Raw genomic sequence first — 27,698 nt, forward strand, 5'->3', positions numbered from 1 at the left:
GTGCATTTTAAGAAATTAAAAAATCACGTGTCTCAAACGGTGAAGGAATTCATCGTGAGGATACCTGCTTACCAGAAAATTTTCTTAATTCTCTGCGTGTGTGAAGTCTGCCAATCCGAATTGGGCCAGCGTGGTGGATTGGTCTAACCCGAGGTTTATATATAAAAAATCGATTCTTAAGAAGTAATATCTAAAAATTTTTTTTTATTTTTTGTTTTTGTTTTTTTAATTGGTTTCATATACTATTTTAAAAGTAAATAAGTGTACCTCGATGAAAAAAATCTTCATTTAAAATTGCCGGTGTTTTAGTTATATAGTTAATATTCTGTTTGCGGAAATAGTAGCGCTGCTATGTCCAACGTTTTCGTGTCGGTACCTTGCTTCTTTTCCTTGTAGTATATATTCTTTGTATGTGTCATATGTCAATAATCTTTGATTGCTATTAGTGCATATGTCATGTGTATTTGTCGTCTGTGGTGAATAAGTCACAAAAAAAATAAAAATTTGCCGAGCCGAATTGAGAGTCTGAGAGAGTTTAAACTTTAAATACAAATATTTAAATTTTAAAAGTTTTCGGTGGTTGTCAAGAGAACTGAAATAAAATAACTAAAGATAAACTTTAATATTAAGTATATTTTATCGTAGACTATCACATTTACTTCTTTTAACATCAGTGGAAGTTTGAACTATGGAATTCATTGAGGCTATACCGGTTACTTTTAAAGAAATCACGCCGAATCATAATATTCCAGAGAAATGGAAAGAAGTTGTCTTAAATACAGGTTGATCATTATATTCTTTTTAATTTTAAGGACTATTCGCTTAGTAATTAGTTAATTATTAACTATAAATTCTATTGTATTTCAGGTGGCACACACAGTACACTGCAAGATATTAAACTTCCTCAAAAAGCTGGTGGTTATTGGTACAGAGACTCTAAAAAGGCTAATACAAGAAATCGATTTATTTATTGGTAATATTGCTGTTATTTTACATTTTTTTTTAAAATTATATTTACACCCCCCAATTCCAACGCCGATTGTAGATCTAGACGCACAAAAGGCGTTCTTTACGATCCTGACGATGACTTATCGAACGATAATGATTCACTATGTCACTTACACAATAAAAAAGGAGAGTATTTGAAACATTCAAACAAAACCTAACCCAGGACCTCTTGAGTCTTGGCCCTCTTAGGTTATCCACTCGACTGCCTGCCTTCCAAGCCAGTAGTAGTCTTTACAAATAGTTGAACTTGATGTTTCAAAAGTGTTTGTAAACTAAGGCTACTTGAAATAAATGAATTTTGATTTTGACCAATGCAACATCATACTAATAAGTATTTATTTACATAGTAATAAGTTGTTCCTAGTTCTGTGGAGTTTACTTTCAAGCTTAAATATGAGAAATGTTGTCTTATGAGCGAATTTTATATTTTCTTGATATTTACATATTCTATATTCATCATAGATATATTTTGTCTGTGATAAAATCAGACAGTCAGATCGTAACTCCAAAATTAGACAGGTGTGTTTTATTTTATGGAAGAGTCATATTGTTGTAATGTAGCCGGCTGCACACTTGAAAAAAGATGATGTCATGTGTCGTTCCCTCGCTCTAGGGTTGCCAACTTATTTTACAAGAAATAAAGTATATTCTGGTCTATGAAGATTATTAAACAGTATTTTAGAAAAACTAACATTTTCTTTTGGAAAATGCAACCATTTCATGAGTATTTTCTTATGACGTTTTCATGTTTAACTATCATCAGTTAACCAACTTTACAGACAACAGATTTTTTTTTGTGTTATAAACTACTGATTTGGTACTAAATAAAATTACATTCTACCGTACATAAACGACTAATTAGAAACTTCAAACCAACCTTATAATATACCTACTATAATAATAAGAAATTGTCCACTAATTTAATCTTAGTCTTTAAATAACTAACAGTACTTGTCCACTAGTCAAATGATTTTGTATATGTCTTCCTAATGACCAGACATTGTTAAATTGATCATGTTTCAGGCAAACAACGTCTGATTCTATCGAACTATCAGAAGCTTCATTAGATGTGAATCTGGCTGGATGCAATTTGAGGTGTAAGGTAGCCCCAGGGACTCCACCTTTAAATAATGTATCGTTTTATGAGAGGACATCGTCTCAGCAAGTTGTCATACTCGCTGCTACTGTGGCTTCTGTACATCGTCTAGTGTTTCCGCATCCTGATGTCTTAGATTTTAGGTTAGACAGAAAGGTAAGAATTATTATATATAATATGATATAAGTATAACACGATGATATAAGAACACTTTCACCTAGTTTTGTAACTATAATACTACTTGACGTAACTATACTATGTGAGGCCCATGGTGAATTAATTTTATGGGGCCCCAGAAAATATGTCACATTGTAACTTTTTAACTAAATGTTAGATTACTTCTTAGCTCTGACTACAGATAGTAGGTCCAATAAATTATAGAGGAAAATACTCCATATATTAGGACTCAAGTTTTTGTGAATACATATACAAGATGTATAAAAGCTATCACCCAAACATTTATCATGCTTGTCTGTTTATTGCTTTATATCCTTCTTTTGTTTGCAGTCATCTTTTGGATCAATGGGCAATATGACACCATCTATATTTATTGATACAAATGCAATAAATAATCCTAACAATTATTATATTCTCAATCAGTATTCAAATACAAGTAAGTAGATAACCTTACCTTATAAATAGAAATAAATAAATAAAAATAGACTTTATAAATTAGAAAAAGTCTTTCTAATAAATTTTATTGTATGGTTCTTGGGATATGGGATTGTCTTGTCAATTCAATATTTTGATATTTTATTCATTATAATCTTAATGTTAATATAATTAAAGAACTTTGGCTTTAAATATGTGTAAAGATCATAAGTCATTAGAGCTACCTGGGACTAGAACTGTGCTGATGCTAACTTGATTTCATGTAATGAGCATACATGTAGAAAACTCCACACATAGAGTTCGAGTGACCTAATTCATAGAGTAATAAATACTCTTATGTGCAATAATATTTAATAGTACAGATATGATATGTGCCTACAAATTCACTGCAAAAAGTGATCCAAATTTAGCGACTCCACTGCACATGCATAAATTTGTGTTTAATTCTAATATATATTACTGAACACGCATCTCGACATTTGTGTTATTTATTCGTTCGTATATAACATTCGTTGTTTACTATGCGACTCAATGAAATTAAGATAATTAGCCGCTTTTGTTCTCCTCAGTTTTGACGCGCTAGTGACATATCTCTATTATAAAATTATGGATAAGTTATGTGTAAGTTTAACCCATTTTAGATACAGCTGTAGCACACTCCTGTGCATCCATGCTGAGAGACAATGGTGAGGCAGTTTTTGCCTTGGCATTTGGCTATGGCGGTGAAGGAGGGCTTCTATTAATCAAACTCCCAGTCACTGGGTCTGCAGTCACCATACCACTTAAACGGGAATCTACAGTGCCTAGATTCTTGCATGGGATCACTGGAGCATTGAGGTATCTATGTCTATACAAATAAATAAAAATACTGTGGAAGGTTCTCAATTCGACATATATGTTGTCTTCTTATGAATCACAGGTAACTTTTTTCCGAGTGCTCTGATGATAATACTTTTTATTATTGGACAGAAATTTAAATGTAATTTTTTACACTTATTATGTTTAGACTAAAAAAGTACAATCTACTTCAAAAAGACAAATTAAAAAGCGAAATTAACACTTTATTTTCTACCTACAGATGTAGTGAAAGAAAGAGTCTGAGAAACTGAAATCTTATTGATTGAGGCTCCATTTCCAGTAGGTAGAAAATATTAAAATTTTATTTTTTGCTTTTTAGTTTGTTTTTTAAGAAGTGTGAAGTAGCTTTTCAGTATATGTATATGATAGTATATAAGGTACATATTATGAATTTAAAAAGCTGAGCAAAGAGAACAACACAAGCAGAGAAGGTGATTTTTGACATGTCTTATAGGAACTCCTTAACCTGTCAGTTTTTCTCTGTCAAACAATAGATGCCTTATCATCTATATTTATTTATTTATTTAAATATAAATATACATTTTTAATATTTATTATTTTAACAGTGTGACATAAACTCGATTGAGTTTTTCCGCACACCGACAGTCGTCTTCAGCACTCGGAGTTCGCAATCATTAAACTACCTAAATAACAACAGCTTACACAACACACCTAAAAGTTTGGCAAGTTCTTTGATGCCACTCCCATGATATGCGGGCGACGGGGCGCGGGTATGAAATCATGCGTGCGGAGAAGTGAGGTGCATCAGTCGGTTTTTCATTCATCGCTACACGCCCCCCTGACCCGCGCGGACCTTCGGGAGTGTTACGAACGAACTTGTCAAGCTATAATTCACCCACACAGTGAATCTATATCATTCTCGATTATCATTGTGTTCCAGAGGTAAAAGCGACGGTGTTGACACATACGGAGTGGTGCTCATTAACGGGCTGGCGGTTGCCATTTGTGGAGACACTTGTCTTCGCGCTTGGCTGTTAGATGATGGAGGAGCGCCAACCGCTGTCTCCCCACCATTGTCACAGACCATGGATAAACCCAAACCGCCCCGTAAGTAATTGAAGCCATACTACTATTAAAAACAAAACGAATAACTGAGTTAGCTTCTGTGCGGTACAGGGGTGCTGGGTATGACAGAGGCGAGAAAAGAAGCTTGTCTTTTAATAAATGAAGCTTTTTAAGACAATCCTACTCGCAATATATTTTTCAACATACATAATTATATAAACAGATGGGCGAAGGTCGTTTCTAATACGGATATCCTACTAATATTATGAACTCGAAAGTTTGTATGGATGTTTGTTACTCTTTAACACCGCAACTACCGAATCGATTTTGCTGAAATTTTAAACGAATATACATAATAGCCGGGATTAACACAATCCACGATTTTATACCGAAAAAATCCATGATGTTTGAAAGTTTTGCGAAAAACTGAATTCCACGCAGACGAATTCACGGGCGTCCGCTAGTTAAACTATAATTAGTTAAGTTAGTTTAACTGTGTTACAGCCCACGGCCATATGCTGCAGTATACAACTGCATTGGATGGGAGCGCACTACTGGTGGCATACATATCTTTCCCAAATGAATGTGAATTCATGGTCATGAAAATGCATGATGGCGGCGCTGGTGCCGTCAAATTCTCACAGATATGCCGATTATTTGGTCCCCAGGTATGATTTAAATGTTAATCATCATCATCATGAAGTGCCTTTGAAGTTTGGCGGACATGTGTAGAAAACTCTTTCGGTCTTTTGCAATATTTTAACTTTGTCCACTCTTTGACATCATCTATCCACTTTCTTGGCTGTCTTCCTGGAGCATGTTTTCCGGGTATCTTACCTTCTAGGATCAACTTAGGAAACTCATAAGGCGATCCCCTTTGCAGATGCCCGAAAAATGCGATTTTCCTCCTCATAATAATTGTCATGAGGCTTCAGTCACAATTGAATGCTCAAGTTAAATGTTAATAAAGAAAAAATTAAATTAAATAAATAAATATCTACCATTAATAATTAATAATTTTTTTTTTTTATTTTTTTTAATTTTTTTTTTATTTGTATTTTCTTTTTTTCAAATTAATTAATATTGTTCTTCTATTCATTATTAAAAGTAATTTCTGGAATGATATAATATTTACTGTAAATGTAACTAATATAATATTTTGCATGCCAATCGGGCGTGATACAGAACAGATTATATTTATTTATTAAGACCTTGTAAAATGTATCAGCAAATAAAGGATTGTGTTGTATTGTATTGTATTGTATTGTAACATTTTTTTGTGATAAGATGTATAAATTAAGGTCCAAAATAATTAATACTATTAAGAAGAGTTCAGTTTAATGATCCGCTTATCAAGTGTCATTGGTTGTGTAAACCATGTTTTATCTAATTCTTAGTTTTGTTTTAAGTTTGGCTATTTTACTTTGGCTTTAAGTTACTTACTAAAAATAATAAAGAACATTAAGAAGAAGAAGAGTTAAGTTGAGAAATTAACAGTTTTTTAATTTTTAACTAATTCCTAGTTTTTATTGTTGCTTTTTTTCTCTTTCTCTGTTTGTTAATTTGTGAAAATTTATGGAAATTTCTTTTTAATTTTTTTTTAACACTTGATTTTTATTTGTTAGTGCGACCTACACTGTGGCTACCTTTAAGTAAAGTTATACATATGTGTTTCAATACCCTAGTTATTAAGTTTTTTAATTCTGTATACATATAATTTTGTTGGTGGTATCTTAATTAAATTATTGGTAATATTTGTGTGTTAAGCTGGATCTCCTGGATTATTCAATTGGCTATGGCGAGGGTAGCCACGTTCTATGGGCGCTGTGGACTCAACCAGATGGCGACGCTGTTGTGACGAGTGAGTGAATGTTGAATGTGAATGTTTTTAAGCAAAAATTTATGTTTATAATAATAAACATAAATTTTTGCTTAAAAACATTTTTCTTTATGACAATATATTGGAACATTTTGTGACAAAGCTCGTTCAAAGTATTATTACTGGTAATGTTAATTTGCATGCATAAAAATGACATAGTTAATATTATAATATCAACTATCTAAGCACCCATAACACAAGCTACTCTGTATGCTTACTTTGGGGCTAGATAGTGATGTGTATTGTTTATGTATAGTTAACACTCCCCTTCTCCACTCAAGGCACTCCCAAATCCTTCTTGGATTATCCAATAAAAGGTGTGTACGGATCGAACGCCACGACAAGAATAAGCTAGTCGCCTATATAGCCAGCACTCGGCCTCCCAGTACTCCCCACCTAACTCACTTCGTACTATCTCGGCTCGTGACGACACACGTATGTCACAGGCAGCGTGATAGGCGCGGAGGTGAGCTGGCGCGCGGTGGCAGCGCGCGAGCCGCTGTCGGCGCTGCCGCAGCTGGCGTCGCACCAGCAGTACCGCGACCGGCTGCTCACGCCGGGCCTGTTCCCGCCGGCGCTTGTGAAGAAGGCTCTCGTGGTATATATTTTTTTGTGTTTGTTATTTTAAGCTACCGGTAGATGGCGTTTTTAGAGAACTTTGAAACAATCCCTCTTTGTACACTTTATCTTTTGATTGAGAAAGAATACAATAAGGAACTTAAGCTAACTTATCCTAATAACTATACAAATCATGTCCATGTGGAATGGTGGCAAGAATATTGGCTGCATTTCCGCGCTGGACAGCCAGGCTGATCCTTTGCGCAAAAAATGAGCCTGCCCTTCTGTCACCAGTCGAGGCAAAACTAGCCGCGGTGGAATGATTCGGTAAATTTTTTTGGCACTGCGACTCCATGGCCTGAGGGTCTTTTGATCAAAAATTTAAACTGTTATATTAAAAAAAATTGTAAATATTAATAAATTTTAATAAAAACTAATAAAGAATATAAAGAAAAATATCTAGACTGCATATTCCATATTGCATATGTTGTATCACATGCATATTCCTTGATATTTTCAATATCAGCAAGAGCTTGTGTCTTTGTCGAAGTATTCGCTTTTTTAGGAACTCTGGCCAAAAATGATACAGTCAAACAAAAATGTACTCGTATGCTTACACTCCAATAAATTCTTAGCTCTACCTATGGTTAAATTGACTATTATCTGTAATAAAAGGGGTAAAATTTTGTTGTTTTAGTATAATTTGCCAATGAAGGAATTGATAAGGTGTACTGACAGATATACCGGCGGACGTGGGGCGGCGCGGAGACGGGGGTAGACGGCGATCTGCGCGAGTCTTGCATGGGTGCAGTGCAGGCACGCATGCGGAACCTCACCGCGCGCTCCAGCACACTTGACCACTCGCAGCTGATGCACAAGTGAGTTATAGCTTGACACTCCCATGATATGCGGCTGACGGGGAGGGAAGGACTGCGCGGGAGTGATGTCGTGCGCGCAGGGCAGATGTTGGTTTTTTTTTTTTTTTTTATTCTTTACAAGTTAGCCCTTGACTACAATCTCACCTCCCACCAGCCAGACCTGGACCAATTAAGAAAATCTCAATCTGCCCAGCCGGGAATCGAACCAAGGGCCTCCGTTTTGTAAATCCACCGCGCATACCACGGAGGCCGTCAAAAATGGAATTGGGGTGCGTCAATTGTGGGTTTATCTGTCATCGCCTCCCGTCCCCCGCGGACCATCGGGAATGTTGCGAACGAATTTGCCCAGCTATACATTATGACGTACACCCTCAGACCAAATACATAAGGACTTGTATCGCAACCAAATTCACCAACAATATTGTCTATCGTTCTTGAGGGGGCATGATGTAAACTGACAAACTGAAAATATTTAACACCAATTAATATATTGTGTCCTTACACTACACACAACTATTTTGGTTCGTAATACACACACGCATAATTTGTACACAGATATAAAAATTACATGGCTTAGAATATTCGAATATTCGATTACTTATACGTAATACGTCGTATACGTCTAGCGAGGCAGGTCCCTGTAAGAATAAAATAAATATGTAATTTGCCTCCCATATAACATACGTATTTTTTTTGTCGCTTTTATATTTCCAATGGTTCGGAACTCTTCGTGTGCGAGTTCTACTCACACTTAAGGCGTTTTTCAATTAAAACTTCTTCGCATAAAAAAGTTTGATCGATTTAATCGTTTTTTAATTTGATAAAACTTAAATAATACAATTTAAATTATTATTTCAAGATGCTGGTCAGATTTATACAGCTGGTGCATGCAATATATGGAAGGGTTGCAGAAACCACTCGGCCTTATGGTGTCGAAACATGTAAGTAGTATTCAAAAAAAGTGCTCTCTAATCTCTTTCTACTTTTTTGTTACTTTACAGTTTCTCATTTTTCATTTTCCAATGGTATTAATGGTACTTGCATCTCAGTTTGAGTTCTAATCCTAATAAAGCAGCTTTAAATGCGCTTTCTGATATAGATATGACTGCAGATCTAGTGAGCCCAAAATTTTTAAGCGAGTTCTAAAGAAATTTTATTGGTACCCCTTGTATCCACCTCTACCTTATATTATAAAGTAATTACGCGTGCTCACACAATAAAATTAATAAATATTTTTAATTTTTTATTTATTAATTTTATTATGTGTGCGCCCGCGTGGCCATGGGTATGTGTAGAGTGGCGAGGCGGAGAGCGGGTGGTGGTGCGCGGTGGTGCGCCGCTCGGGCGTTTCGCTGGTGCGACAGCTGGAGCCGCTGGAGCGCATCATGCTGTCGCCCGCGCCGGAGGACACGCTGCCCGACGCGCGCGCGGCCATGGGTATGTGTAGAGTGGCGAGGCGGAGAGCGGGTGGTGGTGCGCCGCTCGGGCGTGTCGCTGGTGCGCCAGCTGGAGCCGCTGGAGCGCATCATGCTGTCGCCCGCGCCGGAGGACACGCTGCCCGACGCGCGCGCGGCCATGGGTATGTGTAGAGTGGCGAGGCGGCGAGCGGGTGGTGGTGCGCCGCTCGGGCGTGTCGCTGGTGCGCCAGCTGGAGCCGCTGGAGCGCATCATGCTGTCGCCCGCGCCGGAGGACACGTTGCCCGACGCGCGCGCGGCCATGGGTAAGTGTAGAGTGGCGAGGCGGCGAGCGGGTGGTGGTGCGCCGCTCGGGCGTGTCGCTGGTGCGCCAGCTGGAGCCGCTGGAGCGCATCATGCTGTCGCCCGCGCCGGAGGACACGCTGCCCGACGCGCGCGCGGTCATGGGTTTGTGTAGAGTGGCGAGGCGGCGAGCGGGTGGTGGTGCGCGGTGGTGCGCCGCTCGGGCGTGTCGCTGGTGCGCCAGCTGGAGCCGCTCGAGCGCATCATGCTGTCGCCCGCGCCGGAGGACACGCTGCCCGACGCGCGCGCGGCCATGGGTATGTGTAGAGTGGCGAGGCGGCGAGCGGGTGGTGGTGCGCTTGTACCCTGGCACGTTACAGTACTAACCTGTCGTGTGGCGCAGGCGGCGACAGCACGGGCGAGCTGTCGGCGGACGCGGTGCGCGTGGTGGTGGCGGGCGCGCGCTGGGAGCGGGCCGCCAGCGCGCCGGGCGCCGCCGACCTGGAGCGCCGGCTGTTCGCGTGCGCGGCGCCGCTCGACCGCCTGCTGCCCCGCCTCATCTACCTGCTGCAAGCCGCCACGCCGCAGGACCATCCCGCGCCAGTACACTTTGATATATACTTCTATACTAATATTCTAATAAACTGCCACTCGAAACCACAGTTTTGTCTCTCAATAAATTCAAAGTTTTTATTTAACGCAAGCTTATAGAAAAAACGTGTTAATGATTAAATAAATGCACTACATCGTTAAATGGTGATAAACTAAAAAAGAAAAAACCTGGCTGAGTTTCTTGTGGACTCTTCTCGGACCAAGGTGCTTTGGTACCCTCTTAACTTTAATTTTAGTTTTCGTCTAATTATTGTCTCCATTATCTAATAATATTAATACCTGACGTTTCGATAGTGCTTGTAATCTAAGCCCAATTGTAATAAATGAATTTTTGCTGAAGTTTGAGTTTGAATATGTCTATCTCGAGAAACCAAGAAAGTTCAACGAAATTGTAGTTAAAATTAGAAGCATCAATTATTTAACTATAGATAAATCATTAAATCATTTATGGCCATTAAACTTTTCACTAAGATCACAGCGTGTATAAAACTGGCAAACCTACATAAAAAATTGTATATAAATTAAAAATAATTCAATTTTAAAATTATTGTTTTTCTAGACTTTGTCACCAGAGCAAATTGATGAAATCACATCAATTTTGGAACCTATCAGGGATTTGCAGAATGCAGTACTCGAATTGAATGACGCGTTAAAATTGGATGTGCCCGAAATTGATACATGCAAAAGTAAGTTAGCATATCAATATAATTATAAACATTTGTAAAGAATGGTGTGTTAAAGTGGCGATTCTCATAATCCATTCGATTTTCTCAAGATTATCTTTCCTAATTTTCTTTTTTTATACCACCCCGGTAGTGACTGAACATAAAATCTTATTAACAAAAAAATTTAACCAACTTCAAAATCACAAACATAAAGTAAAAAGCGAAACCACATTGTATGTGCTATGTTTCTTTCGATTAAATTTTTTTGTTAAAAAGGTTTTATTTTTCTGTTTTTAGTATGTCCTACAAACATTAAAAAAAAACAAACATACTCGTCGACTTGAGAACCTCCTCCTTTTTTGAAATCGGTTAAAAATAATGTGTATGTGCATTGTGTGTGTCTGTTCTTTGTATTCACACACTGTAACTTAACACACAAAAGCTACAAAAAAGACATACAATGTAAAATATTGAGTTGTATCTCATTCTCTCGTTGACTTAATCCTATAACTTTTTGTCGTGTCGTGCCCCATTCTCGTTTTTTACAATTTCATTCATATTCAAATAAGTTGTTTTTTAGTTTGAGCAAAAGTAATGGATAAAAATTATGTTACTTATAAAGTGGTGTTCTTTAGAAACATAAATAATATTAAAAATTGCAGAAACAACAGCAATTTAATCCATAATTAATAAATTATGTCTTTGGCTATAGCATTGTTGACCTCTTATAATAAAAGGACGCCCAATCATGTAGAAAATTTCACTTAAAAGCAGGCCAATTTTGCTTTGACAGTTTTAGAATTATTGGTAAAGAAAATTATACCTAAGGCCTTTAAATATAGTTCAATATTCAATAAAATCCCAAATTCAGAGTAAATTCAACCTTAAGGATTGAGTTTAAGGTTTGTTTTGAATTTGCAAATGTGACTACTTGAATTGAGTGCCAAGAAGTTGTGTTTGGCACTCATTGAGTGGGGACGTTTTTTGGTCGGTGATTGTGCATCCACTTTTTAATAGGAGATTGATGTATAGCATAAAGAAAATTTTGGATTTAATTAATTATATATATTATGTATTTGTAATTCTAAATTCATGTCAAGGAAATATTAATATCGCAGGTGACGATGAAGAAACCAGTGAATACGATAACTTGTTCGCTAGTGACTTGGGCGTGGCTATAGTTACCGAGGCTATACGTCAAATGGCTGAAATGAGGTAAGCACACACCCTGTATATTATTTATCTAGTTGTGTTAATTTGTTTTATCATGGTCGTGGAAAAAGTATTGTATAGCACTGCATGTAATGAGCCATTGTAATGTTTTTGTATAAAAAAATATGTGGCAGACCATTTACAGGTCAGCTGGTATAATAAAAAAATAATGTGCAGATCGCGCGTGGTACGCGGGGCCATGGCAGCGATGGGGCTAGCGCGCGGAGCGGGCGGCGTGCCGGGCGCGGGCCACTGCGCCGTGCACTGGCAGGCCTACCGCGCGCTCCTGTGGCTGCGAGCGGCCACGCTCATGCGCCCGTGAGTACCTACTTCATATACTTGTTTGGAATTCCCTTACCGTTGTAAAAAAAACTATCCAAAATCGAAAAATCAAAAGTGAACTTCATAGTTAAGTTTTTAATAGGCTAGATGACACTTTTCTCTAAATGATCTTAAATAGTTTATATCGTTCTAAAAAAATATTCATAATTTTTCGAGTTGTGATTGAAAATTGTAGTTTTTAAATATTTTTTTAACAATACGAGCCAAAACGCCTGTCGGCCATGATGTCTATATTTCAACTGTTTCATGACGTCACTATAATAAATCCCTTGCAAACGGAGCGTTTGACAAAAATATTAGTTAACAGTAATTAGTTTGACGTTTAGTACATCAAGTGTGTTAGTGATGTCACAAAATGGATAACAGAATAAATTTGATATGATCAACTACCCTATTATGTCTTTTAATTATGAATATTATGTGTACTCCAATGGAGTGATACATCTTTAACTTTGTTTACTATCTTCATCATCATCCTCATCATCATATCAGCCGATGGACGTCAACTGCAGGACATTGGCTGTTGTAAGGATTTTCAAACATCACGATCCTGGGCCGCCTGCAGCAAATCCCTGTGACTTGCTTGATCCACCAGTCCGTCAGTCCACCTGGTGGTGGTCTTCGAACCTTTGTCCAACATAACTGTTATGAAAATTTTCAATTATTAATAACGTCAACAATGCAACGGATTAGTAAGATTTTTGTACACTTTTATCGAAGGTTACAAAGTAGTAACTAGCAATGTTTGTACAGCGCGGCGGGGTCGTCGGAGGCGTTCCGGCTGAAGCTGACGGCGCTGCGCGGCGAGAGCGCGGAGAGCGCGTGCGCGGCGGACGGCGCGGGCGGCGCGGCGGCGGCGTACGCGGCGGCGGCGGGCGGGCGGCGCGCGCGCACGCACCTCGCGGCCGCGCGCGCGCCCACGCACTGGCACCAGGCGCTGCCGCTGATGGCTTACCACCTCGCGCACCAGCTGTATCCTTTCACATTCTAAATTTATTTAAGAAAGAAAAGATCTTTATTTTTAAGCTCAGACCAATTATAGAAGGACCTGTATCGCACTCATAGTCACGAACAAAATTGTCTGTCATTTTCTGAGGAAAACGAGCTTAGATTTGGTATATATCTTATACTAAACTAGAAGTTTTGCCCGTTTTTTTACACAATTCAATTCCACAAAAAGTTATTTTTACGGAGCTCTTTAACCGACGAACACAATTACAACTATTTAACGTCGATTCTATAGAGACAGTTTTTATAATCGCATTAGATCGTTGATCATATACTTTGACAGAAAAGTAACGTCTAGCGAGGCATACAATAATTGGTCTGAGTTTTTAAGTAATGCCACATATCACATTAAATCTAAATTAAAACATATTATGGCTTAACTGTCGACTCAAACAGTGGAGCACCAAAGAGTGCCCTGTATTATGTGGCACAACCTAGAAAAAGGCCCCAACTCAGCATTTTGCCACATACTTTCAATAAAAAAAGTATGCAGCACTGATTTTCAGTTATCACCCAGTTCAGGTGCCGCCACGCACACAGTTCAACACTTTACGTAAACTATTAAAGACAATTATTAAGAACTAATTAAAACTAACTAGGTAGATACATTGGTTTAAAAAAAAACAGAAAACTTAAACATAACGATGAAAAACAAAATTAATGATACAAATAAAAATTACCTGCAATATAATTATGTATATATTTTTTTTTTGTTGAGAACCCTTTTTACTAATTTATGGATTATTAAATACTTGTTATTAAATATATAAGATAACAACATATTAAACATTTATTTCAAATAGGCTTAGTTTACATGTTTACAATTTGACGGCCTCCGTGGCGCAGTGCTATGCGCGTTGGATTTACAAAACGGAGGTCCTGGGTTCGATTCCCGGCTGGGAAGATTGAGGTTTTCTTAATTGGTCCAGGTCTGGCTGGTGGAAGGCTTCGGCCGTGGCTAGTTACCGCCAAGAGATTTAGCATTCCGGTACAATATCGTGTAGAAATCGAAAGGGGTGTGGATTTTCATCCTCCTCCTAACAAGTTAGTCCGCTTTCATCTTATATTGCATCATCACTTATCATCAGGTGTGATTGTGGTCAAGGGCTAACTTGTAAAGAATTAAAAAAAAAATATGCGTTTACGTTTAAGACGCCTCGGACAGTCTTCAGTCTAGAGTCTGCTTGCCAAGATATTAGGATGAATAAGGAGTCGCTTCTTGTAATAATAAACTTGGTGGATATATAAATGACATATATATATAAATTGATTGATTGAAATAAATTGATTGATTGATTGATTGATTGACATAATAGTTTCCTGAAGTGAGTACAGTTGGGCAGTGAGCGGCGGGTTCGAGTTCGGTTGGTGGTTGGCCTCCATCAACCAGCCGCGCCTCGTGCAGAGCTACGTGGCGCTGTTGGAGCCCTGGTGCGAGTGGAACGCTTGCTCGCGTAAGATTCCTTAGATATTTTTTTTTTTTTTATTCTTTACAAGTTAGCCCTTGACTACAATCTCACCTGATGGTAAGTGATGATGCAATCTAAGATGAAAGCGGGCTAACTTGTTAGGAGGAGAATGAAATCCACACCCCTTTCGGTTTCTACACGACATCGTACCGGAACGCTAAATCGCTTGGCGGCACGTCTTGGTCGGTAGGGTGGTAACTAGCCACGGCCGAAAGAAAGAAAGAATTGTTCAAATTGGTCCAGCAATTCAATATAAACAGGAAACATACCATGAAATCTTTCGTCTTTATAATATTCATTATTAATCCATATTCGACTCACTGTTGAGCTCAAGTCTCATAAATAGGTCGTAAAAGAGGATGTCTTGACTTTTTTAATGTTTTTTACCAAATAACTTCGTCATTTATTAACCATTATTTTTAATTCTTTTTTTTGTTTAAAAGAGTATATTTTCAGATCGATTTTTAACTTTCACAAAAATCGGTTTCATATTTGTGTTAAAATCAAAATAGCTGAAATAAGTGAACGTATTTGCCCATACTGTGGCGTTTACGGTTCACTATGCTATAAAAACAGACAAATAAAATCTTTTTAACAAAAAAAAAATAACCGACTTCATAGATGCGTTACATATTTTCACTTTGAAATAATTTTTAAATGATTTTTTTTTGTTAAAAAGATTTTATTGATTAACGCTATAATAAACGTCACAGGTCAGTTTATCCTGGGCCTGGCTCTGCTGGAGCTGGAGGACCCAGAAGGCGCGTACACGGCCTTCTGTCGCGCGGCGAAGGGCGTGAGCACGGAGCCCTTCCTGCGCAACTTGGTGGCCACGCCCGACGCGCGGCTCACGCAGCATCAGGCGCTGGTGCTTTACTATATGAAGGTCCGATACACTCTTTTCTGCTTTGGTTCTTTATGATCATTTTGATTGACAGACCATAATTAAGTTTTTAAATGTTCTAATGGAGAATGTTTACTATTTTCAAATGTTAGCTTTCTGTATTCTCCGTTGAAAATAAAAATATTTGGTATTTTTAAATAAAACAAAAACTAGTGTATTTGTATATATAAAAGCTCTAATGTAACAAAAATTTCAAGTGATTTTGCATACCTAGTAACATTCTCCATTCTTTCCAAGGAGAACTTGACCTTAACGAGAAACCAACAGAAAATATCTTATTGATATATGATTGATTAACATTTTAAAACACTGTAAAATAAACAAAACTGCGTTATTCTGCATTCTTGTCCCTTCCGATCACTTCCGATGGTCCGTTGCGGGAGGGAGTTTATATGTCCCGCCCGCACGACTCATACTCGTGCAGTCCTTCCTTCTGCCCCGCGCAGTCCTTCCCCCCGTCGCCCGTATATAATCGGAACGAACTTGCCAATCTATAGAATTATTTTATACTTGTTTTTTTTTTGTTTCTGGTAATAATGTCTTGTTCCACAGGTAATAAAATTGTTCGAGATACATGACGCAGGCGCTTGCGTTGTGAGACTTGCAGAAACCGCTATAAGCATCGCCGATAAAGATGATCCTAATTTGGTAAGACTTTTTGTGATATCAAGTGTCAATAATGTGTTTTTTTATTTGGTTGTTTAACTATGCCTTGTGAGAATACCCAGAGTCACTCAGACGGTGATCGAACGAGCTATGCCCGGAGTATTTCTGCGTGATTGAATCAAAAAAGAGGAAATCTGCAGAACCAAAATCACAGACATAACTTCAGAGTCGTGAAGCTATAGTGGCAATGGTTGCAGCAAATGGAGTTTAAAGGCACTATGAACGTCCTAACGTTCATAGTGCCTTTAAAGTCCATTACTAAAGTACTAAGACGCTTGAATGGCAACACCGCACCAGTAAGTGAAGTGTTACCTTCGTCGACACCGAACTAACTACGTGGACCTTTGACTATTTAGACTATAGAACTGTTTCGCACCCAAATTCACCAACAAAAAAGTCTGTCGTTTTTTGAGGGGGACGAGGTAAACTCGCATATCAAAAATATTTAATAATCATTTATATTTTTCTGTGTCCATACACTACACACAACTATAAATTTGACTCGCAATACACACACGCTTAATTTTTACACAAACTGACAAACACATCGCTTAGACTATCCACAGAATATATACATAGAATATTCGATTATTTAATCGATTTTTTGCTGTTCCATCAAAAGAATCGATTATATTACAAATTTGATAAAATTAATACTTACAAATGAAACGTTACTCCATCTTTTACTAAACTACAAGGTTTTGGCCGTTTTTTATGCCATTCAACAACACAAACCGGCATTTTTAGGGAGCTCTTTATACGACGAAAACGATTACAACAATGAATCATCGATTCTATAGCAACAGTTTTTATAAACGCGTTAGATCATAGATTTTTTATCTTTGCCAGAGGGGTAACGGTTAGCTAGGCAGGTCCTGTTATTAATGGTCGAAGATGGGACCAATATCAAGACGTGGTGTGGTGTTTGGATGTTCTTCGTCTTACGTCCGGCATAGGCCTATGTCCGGCAGTTGATAATAATGATAATGATAATGATAATGATGACTAATGTGTATTGTGTGTAAGATAATGATAATGATGACCAATGTGTATTATTTTGTTCGCCAGGCGACGTTCCAGTGGGTAGTGTTCAAGTGGCACCTGTCGGGCGGGCGCGTGTCGCGCGCGCTCAGTGCTGCGGCCGCCAACCCCGCGCCGCATGCTCGCGCCGCCGCCGCCGCCACGCTGCTGACCACGCTCGGTAACTATACTTCGCCCTTTACGATACTGACGATGACATAACGACTGAAAACTTCTTCTATACTTCGTCCTTTACGATACTGACAACTTCTTCTATACTTCGTCCTTTACGATACTGACAACTTCTTCTATACTTCGTCCTTTACGATACTGACGATGACATAACGACTGACAACGCTTCCAGGCAACACAAACACAAGCTACACAGCGTCCTCTATATCTGACGTCACCCGGACGTGGGCTTGAACTCAAGATCTTGGGGGTGCCAAGACTGATACACTCAGACCAAAATACCATTCCAGAACGGCCCTCTAAGCCGACGTCCGAGTCTCAAAGTAGACGCCTTTAGAATTTCGTTCCGCCCATCTCTTCTGCTTCTGCCTTCAGATCCCATTAGGCGATGCTTCTGCACTCCCAAAACATCCCTGTGAAGCCACTGAGTTTACATTACGGCACTTACACTAAAATAAAACACTAGCTTATTAAAGTTACACTTCTTTACTCACAACGAGGATTCTTTACGACTTGGGGAGTAAGCTGGTGAATGAGTCACGAAACGTGTGATGTGTGTTGTCATCTGCAGGCATAGTGAAACATCGTGTGTTATTTTAAACTACCAGTAGATGGCGGTCTGAGAGAACTTTGAAACAGTCCCTTTTTGTACACTTGTTTGGATGCAGTTATGCCTGACGCTCATAGGTGGCGCTTTGTTTTTTATTTTTGAAAGAAGTTTTACTTCTAAAGCACATTCGTTTTTTTATCCTTTCATTCCCACAGCTTTGCTCTATGTTAATAAATATTATTAATTATCGTTTTTGGTTTCGACTCTGGTAACATAAACTCAGTAAGAAGTTGTAGAGCAGAGTTTCCCAAACTTTTTGTGTTGTAGACCCCTTGCCATGTTTTTCCATGTTTGGTATACCTAACTTACTACTTATTTGATATTAATTTTTTACTTCATAGTTACTTTTAAAAATAATGTATATGTTTTGATATTATGAGATAATATGATGTAAAAAATAGGTACTATCAATGTGTGTGTTATGATCCACTATCGTGGAAACCATTTTCATTTAATGGACCTCCAAATTTTTTTCGCTGACATAGACCCCTTGCAGTTTGTCATAGACCCCTAGGGGTCGATGTAGGCCACTTTGGGAATCACTGTTGTACAGTAACCGTGTAGTGTTTGTGTGCAGCGGAGCGCAAGCAGCTGGGCGCGCTGGTGTCGTGCGGCGCGCTGGCGGCGGAGGCGGAGCGCGCGGCGGCGGCGCGCGCCAAGCTGCACGACCCGCACCCGCACAACCCCTACTACGACTTCCTGTACGCGCTGCACATCTCGCGACAACACTACAGGAAAGGTGACATCCACCTTCGTAACTTGGCACGTCTATACAGATTTTTTTTTATATTCTGTACAAGTTAACCCTTGACTGTAATCTCACCTGATGGTAAGTGATGATGCAATCTAACATGGAAGCGGACCAACTTGTTAGGAGGGGAATGAAAAATCACACCTCTTGCGGTTTCTACACGACATCGTACCGGAACGCTTGGCGGTCTTTGTCGGTAGGGTAGTAACTAGCCACGGCCAAAGCCTCCCACGAGCCAAAACTACGACTAGCATGCGACCAAAGCGTATCTCGTGAAGAGAAATAAACAAAATTTTGACCAATGGTGGTAGTTCCAGTACCATCTCTTTCGTCCCAACAGAAAGAAAGAAATTGCAATATTTCCGATTGTGCCGCTATTGGTTACACTCTACTTATCTTTTCAATATATGTCGTTTGATCGCATGTTAGGCTTAAACCGGTTTCTATGTCATTCAGCGGCGGCAGTGATGTACGAGCGAGCGGCGCGCTGCGCGGCGGAGCGCGGCGGCGCGGCGTGGCGGCGGCGCTGGCTGGCGGCCGCCGTCACGTGCCTGCGCCTCGCCGCGCCCGACCACGCCTTCATCGCCAAGCCCTCGCCGCCCGCCGGCGCGCCCCGAGCGCTGCAGGTACTGCGTCTGTTGTGTACCAGCTCAGACTAAATACATAAGGACTAGTATCGCACCCAAATTCACGAACAAAATTTTCTGCCATTTTCTAAGGAAAACTAGCTTAGATTTCATACATATTTTATACTAAACTAGCAGTTTTTGTTAGTTTTTTTCACCATACACAAAAAGGTATTTTTACGGAGGTTTTTAACCGACGGACACGATTGTAAACTACGAAACATCGATTCTTTAGAGACAGTGTTTATAATCGCTTAAGATCGTTGATCATATACGTTGACAGAAAAATAATGTCTTGCGAGGCAGGTCTTTATCTAATTAGTCTTGAGTGTACCAACCAGTGACCACAAGCGCGCAGCGTGGTCACTGCTGGAGTCACAATCATGCGTCTATGACGTAGACAAACCCTATGTTTCTCAAAGTTTCGGCTTTACGAACCCGAACCCGTTACTAAATAATGGAACCCCTCCCCCAAAGAAAAAAATAAATTTGACTTGAAGAAAATAAGGTTCAAATCAAATATCATTTATTTCAAGTAGACTCAGTTTACAAGCACTTTTGACACGTCAGTTGATTTTTTGTATTGATTCTACCACCGGTTCGGAAGGCAGGTTCTGCTGAGAAGAAACCGCCAAGAAACTCAACAGTTGCTCTTTTTAAAAAATCATACAACATTGTAATTTACAATTGATGACAACATTACAATTTCTTATAGTTTTACTTTCTGTGTGTGAAGATGGAAGCTGATCCTGCCTCCAAGCATCTTTAAAAATTTGCAAGGTTGCAAATGAATTCAATGTTAGGAGTAATTTTGGACAATTTTATACTTATTTCTGACTTGGTATCAGTCGCGAACCCACTGCCGTCGAATGGCAAACCCCTAGGGGTTCGCGTACCCCACTTTGATAAACCTTGGTATAGACTATGCAAGGTTGCGTAAAATTACGATATACGGAGTGAGAGAGTTACGATGCAATTAACTGCGCGGACGAGGAGTCGGTTATGTACTTGTAGTTTGTTAAAAAAAGTATTATGACACTTTTTTTTAATTAAAATGACAAAAAACAATTAAATTTTCTTTTCAACAAAACTTAAAATGTGTTTTCCCAGTTTTGTTTTTTTGTTTTTCTGGAGGAATCAAAAAGCTGGAACTGTAAAAAATATGTTTGTATCCTGTTTTACAAAGTACCTTGGATAATTAATAGGCCCATGACAATTTTATGTGTAACAGGTTCTTGGCCCTGAAGACTTGGCCGCTGAGCTACGCCAGGAAGTGCCGGAAGCCCTGGATTCGGTGCAACAAGCGTTACTTAGTAAGTGCTTACAGATTAATCAATAATAAGCAGATGGAGCGCACGGAACACGACGGTGTCGTACCCGTCACAAATACAAAATTAAAAAACGAATACATTCTTGAGTCAGTACGACAGGAAGCGTCGCATCAGTAATTTTCAATATTATTAAAAAAAAATGGCGTCTTATGTTTTTAAATGTTACAAAAACTACATAAACGAAAGAAATAAGATGGAGTATTTTTTTATTAGTAATTATTGAATATTATATTATTTTACGTAATTGTCGTTAGTTAGTATAAATACAAATTATGAAAAAAGTTTGTCTATGCGGATGTCAAAGAGACGCGTGAAGTGTATAATATTTTAATGAGTTTTACCGGCTTCAGTACGTTGCTTGTAAAGACTCTGGTTATTCTGTGCAAGTGCTATAAATGAATGCAGTAGGTAGTTACTTTATCTTTTAAAAGTTACAATGATTATGTTTTTGTAGATAATTATTGTAATTTTATTATGCATGAGCGACTTTAATGACGGCAACTAAATTTATTTTACTGCTTTTTACAATATAATGTTCAGGACGTGTTGAAATTATGTGTATTAATTTATTTTATGATATTCATTACAGTCAATGTGTTGTTGCTATTTTTACCATATTTACATATTTATAATTTTGAATATTTTTAACCATGTATTCATAAATAAATGTATGAACACTTTACATATTATTACTGTAACTGTAAACTTTATTACCATACATATACAAATGGTGGTCAGGGCTCCGGAGTGAGGGTTCTCATAACGAGTCTCAAGAATAGGCTATAGCTTGGCAACTTCGTAACACTCTCGATGGTCCGCGCGGGCCGGGGGGCGTGTAGTGATGAATGAAAAATCTACGACTGATGTCGCGCCCGCGCAGTCTTTCCCCCCGTCGCCCGCATATCAATAAACTTGCCAGACTATAGTTGACACTTTTTCTAAATTTAAATTGTTCATGAGCGTTTATACAAATATTTTTTGACAATACGAGCCAATACGCTGTCAGCCATGATGAGCTATATTTTAACTGTTTCATGACGTGAATAAACACACAATTTTTTAGTGAAGTTTTCTATGAAATCCTTAACTTTTATTAATTGATATCAATATATATTTGGACCCTTATTCCATGTACTACATGAAATTAATATTGTTTTATTAGGTATAAGCCAACTGTTATTACTGCCTTTTATATGGACTATTGATCGAATAGTCAAGCGAAAGCTTCACAAGACGTTAGTTGAAACTTTGAGCTATAAGACAACATTCGGAACAAACGTACACATAGCAAAAATCATGTGAGCTAACTATTTCTGTTTCTTGACATCAAACAGAAATAAATTCTTTACAAGGGCTAACTTGTAAAGAATAAAAAAAAAAAAAGATATTAAAATTATTAAAAGATATTTTTTTTTTCACAGAAACAGAAAACATAGACTTTGAAAGTTTATATCCAAAATTAAAAGAAGCAGACGCAGAAACTTTATTGGCGGTAACCAAGAGAGCGATAAGCACGAGCCAATTTCTGCCCAAATGGTTCCTACAAAGATTCATGGTAATTATATTTTTACTTTATATTTTCAATATTAACAGGGTTCCATTTGTAATAATTATGACATTTTATCTATGGCATGTGTTAAATATTATAATGGAAATGTAACTTTAATGAATAAATAAATATATATTTTGGTTTATCTATACTAATACTAATATCAATAATGCGAAAGTAAGTCTGTCTGTTACCTTTTCACGACTGAACGGCTGAACCGATTAAATTGAATTTTGGTATACTGGTAAATAGAAGCTTGGATCAAAACATAGGGAACTTTTTTACCCTAAAATAAAAATAAGAGGGGGTGAAATAGGGGTTGAAAATTTGTATGGAAAGTCTTTAATTTTTCAAGTTACATTTGTAAAAATAGGTTTGTGTACTACCAAAAAATACTAAAATACTAAGATTTTTCAAAATTCTACCTCTAAATGGCTAAGGGGTTGAAGTTTCTTTAATATAACTGATGAGGGTGTATAAATAACAGTACTTAACTGTTTCTGGCAATCCCACAATTGCAGTGTGAAAGTATATTTATATTATTATAAGGACGATGGGGGAAGGAAATTAAATAAATTAAAAAAAAATATGCATTCAATATTATCTAGCCGCAGTTTAACTAGGCAACCTATGTGCAATGTGAATTTTTTCCATCATTTATTTCTTATCACAAGACATCACACATTAAATAACGGTATATATTTTTTGCCGGATCTCGTACTAGTGTTTTAGATCTTTAGTATGTTAAAAAATATATTGCGAGAAGTTGCGTTAAAAACTCCTGGTCAAACTATTATTAACCATTATTAACTATCATTAACCATGTATTATAATTTTTTTTAAGTTTTTATAACTTTTCTAGTAGTTATAATTATATAAACCTAGCATTAATGAATGCAATCATTAATAATGAATTTTTTTTAAAAAAAATCTTTACAAGTTAGCCCTTGACTTTCAGTCTCACCTGATGGTAAGGGATGATGCAATCTAAGATGGAAGCGGGCTAGCTTGTTAAGAGAAGGATGAATATTCACACCCCTTTCTGTTTCTACTTGACATTGTACCGGTACGCTAAATACTTGGCGGTACGTCTTTGTCGGTAGAATAGGTACGGCCGGAGCCTCCCACCAGCCAGACCTGGAACAATTAAGAAAACCTCATACCCAGCTGGGGAAAGAACCCAGGACCTCCGTCTTGAAAATCCACCGCACATACCACTGCCTCACGGAGGCCGTTTATAACTTACTTTTGTTTTACAACTGTGGAAGAAAGTGATCACCACAATCATAGCTGGGCACCGTTAATCAATCAGTTAACTTCGTTAATCGTTAAACCGCTACAAAGTTAGCTTCGTTAAACGTTAAAGCGTTACATTTCGGAAGAATTAACGAAAGTTAAAGTTAATCGTTAATCCCGTAATATGACTGTAAAATTGCATTTTTATATCATTGTGCGAGATCACCATTGGAAATATGAGGATTTGCACTGGGGAAAAGTGCCATAATTTGTTTTTTGTTGATTTTATCTATAATTTTAACCTAAATATAATATTTTGTACATTTCATTGGAAAAATAAATTTCAGAAAAAAGTCATTGTTTTTATGTACAGTGTTTAATATTTAAAATGAAAATAAATCAAATTGAATTGAATTACTCAAGGCTGATTACTACTAGGTAGGTACTTAACCCTATCTAGTTTTGTTTTTGTTTCAATTCGCTGCTATTTCAATGGACTATTTATTGTACGTGACGTACAATATCGCGATTCTATCAAGATTTGAAATTTTAAAGTGTGCTCGTGGCGACAGCCCGCTTTTAATGTGCGTGACGTCATCGTACAACACTTGCCCAGCCCGTTCAGGCAATTTCGTATTAACAAACTAATGGTCCTTATCTTCATTTACTCTTTGACTAATGACTAAACAGTACGTCAGCTACTATCTCCTCTCACACACCCGTCGGGGTGTGGGGTTTACGGTTTCGAGTTAAACTCCCTGCCATGGTATCTGCCGCCAGCCGTTAAAACAGCAATGGGTCGTTGGGTTGGCTTTTAGCCGAAGAGTGTGGGTCTATAGGCTAGTAGGCCGGGAAAAGGTTGCTAATTGCCACCGCCAGGTTGAACCCGCTTGTGGGAGGCCCGGCGGTGACAGAAGTGGCACTATGTCACTGGGTGGGAGGCGGAGCGGGTCGTTGCCCGGGCTGCGTGCGTAGAGCGGGAGTCTTTTGGGCGCTGGAGCGCGGCGATCCGGGCGATGCCCTGTACGATGTCCGCGGTTGGGTCGCGACCTTCCCGGACGGCATTGAGGATCAGTTGCAGCACTTCGAGTGCTGCGACTATCGCGTCGTCGGCGGCTGTCGTTGGCCGCTGGGCTGTCTTGGCGCTGGTTCTGGTGGCGGCGCTGCTGGCCGCGAAGTAGTCCGTCGTAGGAAGAGTACGTAACACAGAAAGCTAACATTTGAAAACTGTGAACATTCTCCATTGTGATTGGTTGCAAGGAGGTGGAGGGGCGGCAGTGCGTGCGCGCGCTGCTGAGCGGCGGGCGCGCGCTGGAGGCGGGCGAGCTGTGCTGCGAGGCGCTGCGCACGGCGGCGCTGGCGCTGTGCCCGCCCGCGCCCGCGCCCCGCGCCGCGCCGCTCGCGCTCGCCGACCTGCTGCTCTGCGAGCTGCCGCACCACATCCACCAGCCGCACGTCAAACAGGTTACATTTTGTCTTGTTGTAAGCGGATTAAGTTTCTGTTTGTCGCCGATGGCTTAGTGGTTGCTTGCGTAACTGTACTGGCCAATGGAGCTACGACGTTCAAATAGTTAATATCTAAATATTATAAAGATGAAGAGTTTGTTTGTTCGGCCGGACTTAACCTTGATTGCAGATAACATCGCGTTTTAATTAAATAATCCTCAAACAACACACACATCACTACTTAGCCCCCAAGTAACTACACAAATACTTATATATACTAATATTATAATGTGGAAAGATTTGATTGTATGTTTGTTTGTTTGCATTGAATAGGCTCTGAAACTATTAAACTGATTTGAAAAATACTTTCACTATCAGAAAGCTACACTCTCCTCAAGTGCTATAGGCTATGTTTTATGCCCATATTCCCACAGGAACAAGTGCTCTGCGGAAGAAACCGCTGATGTCTGCTAGTCCTTTGTAGTTATATAGAATCACTAGAAAACCTTTCTATACATTATTGATTCAGGCTGATATAATCTCCTAATTGGGTGATTAATTAACACATATCTTTTGATAATGAATCTGACAATCAGAAATAGTTTAATAAATATATTTTTGTCTTAGGTATACAATGACTTGAAGTACCTTGTGGAGGAGTACATGAAGATTGTAGAACGCAAGTCAGAAGATATGAAGTTGGTACAAATTAAAACACATGTGTAATTTTGCTACGTTTTTCTTTATTGAAATAAAATAATTGTCTTTGCAAATTCCAGATCTTCTACACTGCTAACCTGTACCCCCCATTCTCCTCATTTCCCCAAATAAATATAACATAAAATCTTTAAATTAATAAACAATTCATAACAAAAATGCTGATTTGGTCATGTATTTGGCTTTTATCACAGTGTACATTTTAGATGGTAAATAAACTGTTCATGATTTGAAATTACTTAAGTATAACAAATAATAAAAAAAGAAGCCTCAAATTTGATGTACTAATTTGAAAATGTTATTGTAATAATACTGTATATTATTCATTGCTGACGCAATAATACTGTATTACAATATTTTCATAAAAGATTGAAAGCATTACAAAACAACCATAACGTGAACATATAGATTAAGATCACCTAAAACCAATAATTTACTAACTTTAATAATTTACTAATTGTCATGTATCAATGTCTGGTTAACTTTATCCGCATTATGGTCAATACCAAACGGACAACTTTTTCATAGATCAAAAACATCAACGCTGCAGTCAAAACAGTCTGCAGTAACTTAGCTTCTAAACCACGGAATAGAGACAAAGGATTAGACTTTGCAGCATTCAGTAGCGGTCTAAAGCTTGTGCCAGCTCTGAGTCTCGCCTGAACTAACTGTAGCGGGTAAGTTAAGGTTGTTGCAATTGCTTTAGCTACAGCACCAACAAAAAATGCTGTATATGTATCAAACTGTCCTCTAGATGTCAATTTTCTCTTCAATGCTTCATAAACCATAAATTGGATTGCAGGATTTGATACCAACAACAATGAAGGCACAGTACCAGACCATAAACCTTTTACACCCTCTTTTTGGAACACATCTAAGAGCCCTCTAAATAGGCTCGAGTATGAATTCTTTTCCATCTTCATTCTAGTGTTAACAACCCAAAGAGGTGATGTAAGTAACACATTAACACTACCAGCTAGCATACCAAACATTAGGTCTTTTAGAGCTGAAGTATTATTGGAGGCGGCTTTGCGCAATGCATGGAATGTGTAAAAGTAAACAAAGTTTGATACTGAGAGAGACTGGAGAACAGGACATAATCCCCGATACAAGGATTCTATACCTTCTTCATTTGCGAGTTTAATCAGAATTTCAAGAGGAGTTCCATGAAGTTTTATTGAGTCCTCAACTGTAAAAAATGGAATATTGTATGATATTGACATGGTTATTATTATCCTTATTTTTCATTTATTACATTTTATCTAATAGGAAAATCACCTTGTATTCTTGACCGTAATATGTCCAGTGGATAAAATGCAGTCATTCCAACTACACTCCCCTAAAAAACATACATTATTAAAACATAGTTACACAAAAAAAAATCAAGTATATAATATTTATACTTTATCTTATATTCTTATTTCTTACCGTAGCACCTGCCATTGCATGAACCAATGTCTCATAACTTAATAATGACGAAGCCATTGTAACAGGATAAAATATTTTTTTACTTAATAAATATTGCAATCATGATTACCTACAGAACAAACTAATATACATATTTCAAATTACTCCAATATGTAATCGATTTTATACATTAAATAGTAATCATTTTTTAAAATCGACAAAATAAAATCGACACCTTCACCTTCTTATGTCAGAAACCGCACTAAAAAAATCATAGACTTTTTTTCAAGAATCACTTTGATGTCAAAGTCCAAAACGTCCT

The 27,698-nt window shown here is 38.2% G+C and overlaps 2 protein-coding genes across 3 annotated transcripts; one reads left to right on the forward strand and one right to left on the reverse strand.

Moving 5' to 3' along the window:
* Positions 1–468: 468 nt before the first annotated feature.
* LOC112043155 (nuclear pore complex protein Nup160 homolog) lies at positions 469–26,025 on the forward strand. Of its 2 annotated transcripts, none has more exons than XM_024078449.2 (27): positions 469–782; positions 868–973; positions 2,032–2,260; positions 2,612–2,717; positions 3,358–3,553; positions 4,476–4,642; positions 5,105–5,268; positions 6,368–6,461; positions 6,926–7,077; positions 7,776–7,915; positions 8,775–8,856; positions 9,211–9,352; positions 10,017–10,216; positions 10,785–10,911; positions 12,009–12,105; positions 12,280–12,420; positions 13,198–13,416; positions 14,788–14,906; positions 15,635–15,807; positions 16,378–16,473; positions 17,560–17,692; positions 18,891–19,052; positions 19,521–19,690; positions 20,922–21,003; positions 22,443–22,576; positions 25,067–25,270; positions 25,880–26,025. In XM_024078449.2, the coding sequence occupies exons 1-27, from the start codon at positions 689–691 to the stop codon at positions 25,976–25,978; spliced, it is 3,828 nt and encodes a 1,275-aa protein (XP_023934217.2). In that variant the 5' UTR covers positions 469–688; the 3' UTR covers positions 25,979–26,025. The 2 variants fall into 2 exon arrangements, with proteins under 2 accessions (XP_023934217.2, XP_052741694.1); XM_052885734.1 differs by lacking the exon at positions 9,211–9,352 and adding an exon at positions 9,789–9,930.
* On the reverse strand, positions 25,976–27,646 carry LOC112043156 (peroxisomal membrane protein PMP34). The gene is made up of 3 exons (XM_024078450.2): positions 27,398–27,646; positions 27,248–27,308; positions 25,976–27,158 (listed from the first exon to the last, which is right to left on the reverse strand). The coding sequence occupies exons 1-3, from the start codon at positions 27,452–27,454 to the stop codon at positions 26,437–26,439; spliced, it is 840 nt and encodes a 279-aa protein (XP_023934218.1). The 5' UTR covers positions 27,455–27,646; the 3' UTR covers positions 25,976–26,436.
* Positions 27,647–27,698: the final 52 nt, after the last annotated feature.

The sequence above is a fragment of the Bicyclus anynana genome, chromosome 15, assembly GCF_947172395.1.
Source record: "Bicyclus anynana chromosome 15, ilBicAnyn1.1, whole genome shotgun sequence".
NCBI classification, from domain to species: Eukaryota; Metazoa; Arthropoda; class Insecta; order Lepidoptera; family Nymphalidae; genus Bicyclus; species Bicyclus anynana.

Coding starts and splice junctions, on each gene's coding strand:
- LOC112043155 (XM_024078449.2), top strand. CDS start 689: ATGGAATTCATTGAGGCTATACCGGTTACTTTTAAAGAAATCACGCCG. Junction 974..2,031: donor AGAAATCGATTTATTTATTG/GTAATATTGCTG, acceptor ATCATGTTTCAG/GCAAACAACGTCTGATTCTA. Junction 22,577..25,066: donor GGTTCCTACAAAGATTCATG/GTAATTATATTT, acceptor ATTGGTTGCAAG/GAGGTGGAGGGGCGGCAGTG.
- LOC112043156 (XM_024078450.2), bottom strand. CDS start 27,454: ATGGCTTCGTCATTATTAAGTTATGAGACATTGGTTCATGCAATGGCA. Junction 27,309..27,397: donor ATGCAATGGCAGGTGCTACG/GTAAGAAATAAG, acceptor TATGTTTTTTAG/GGGAGTGTAGTTGGAATGAC. Junction 27,159..27,247: donor ATTACGGTCAAGAATACAAG/GTGATTTTCCTA, acceptor CATTTTTTACAG/TTGAGGACTCAATAAAACTT.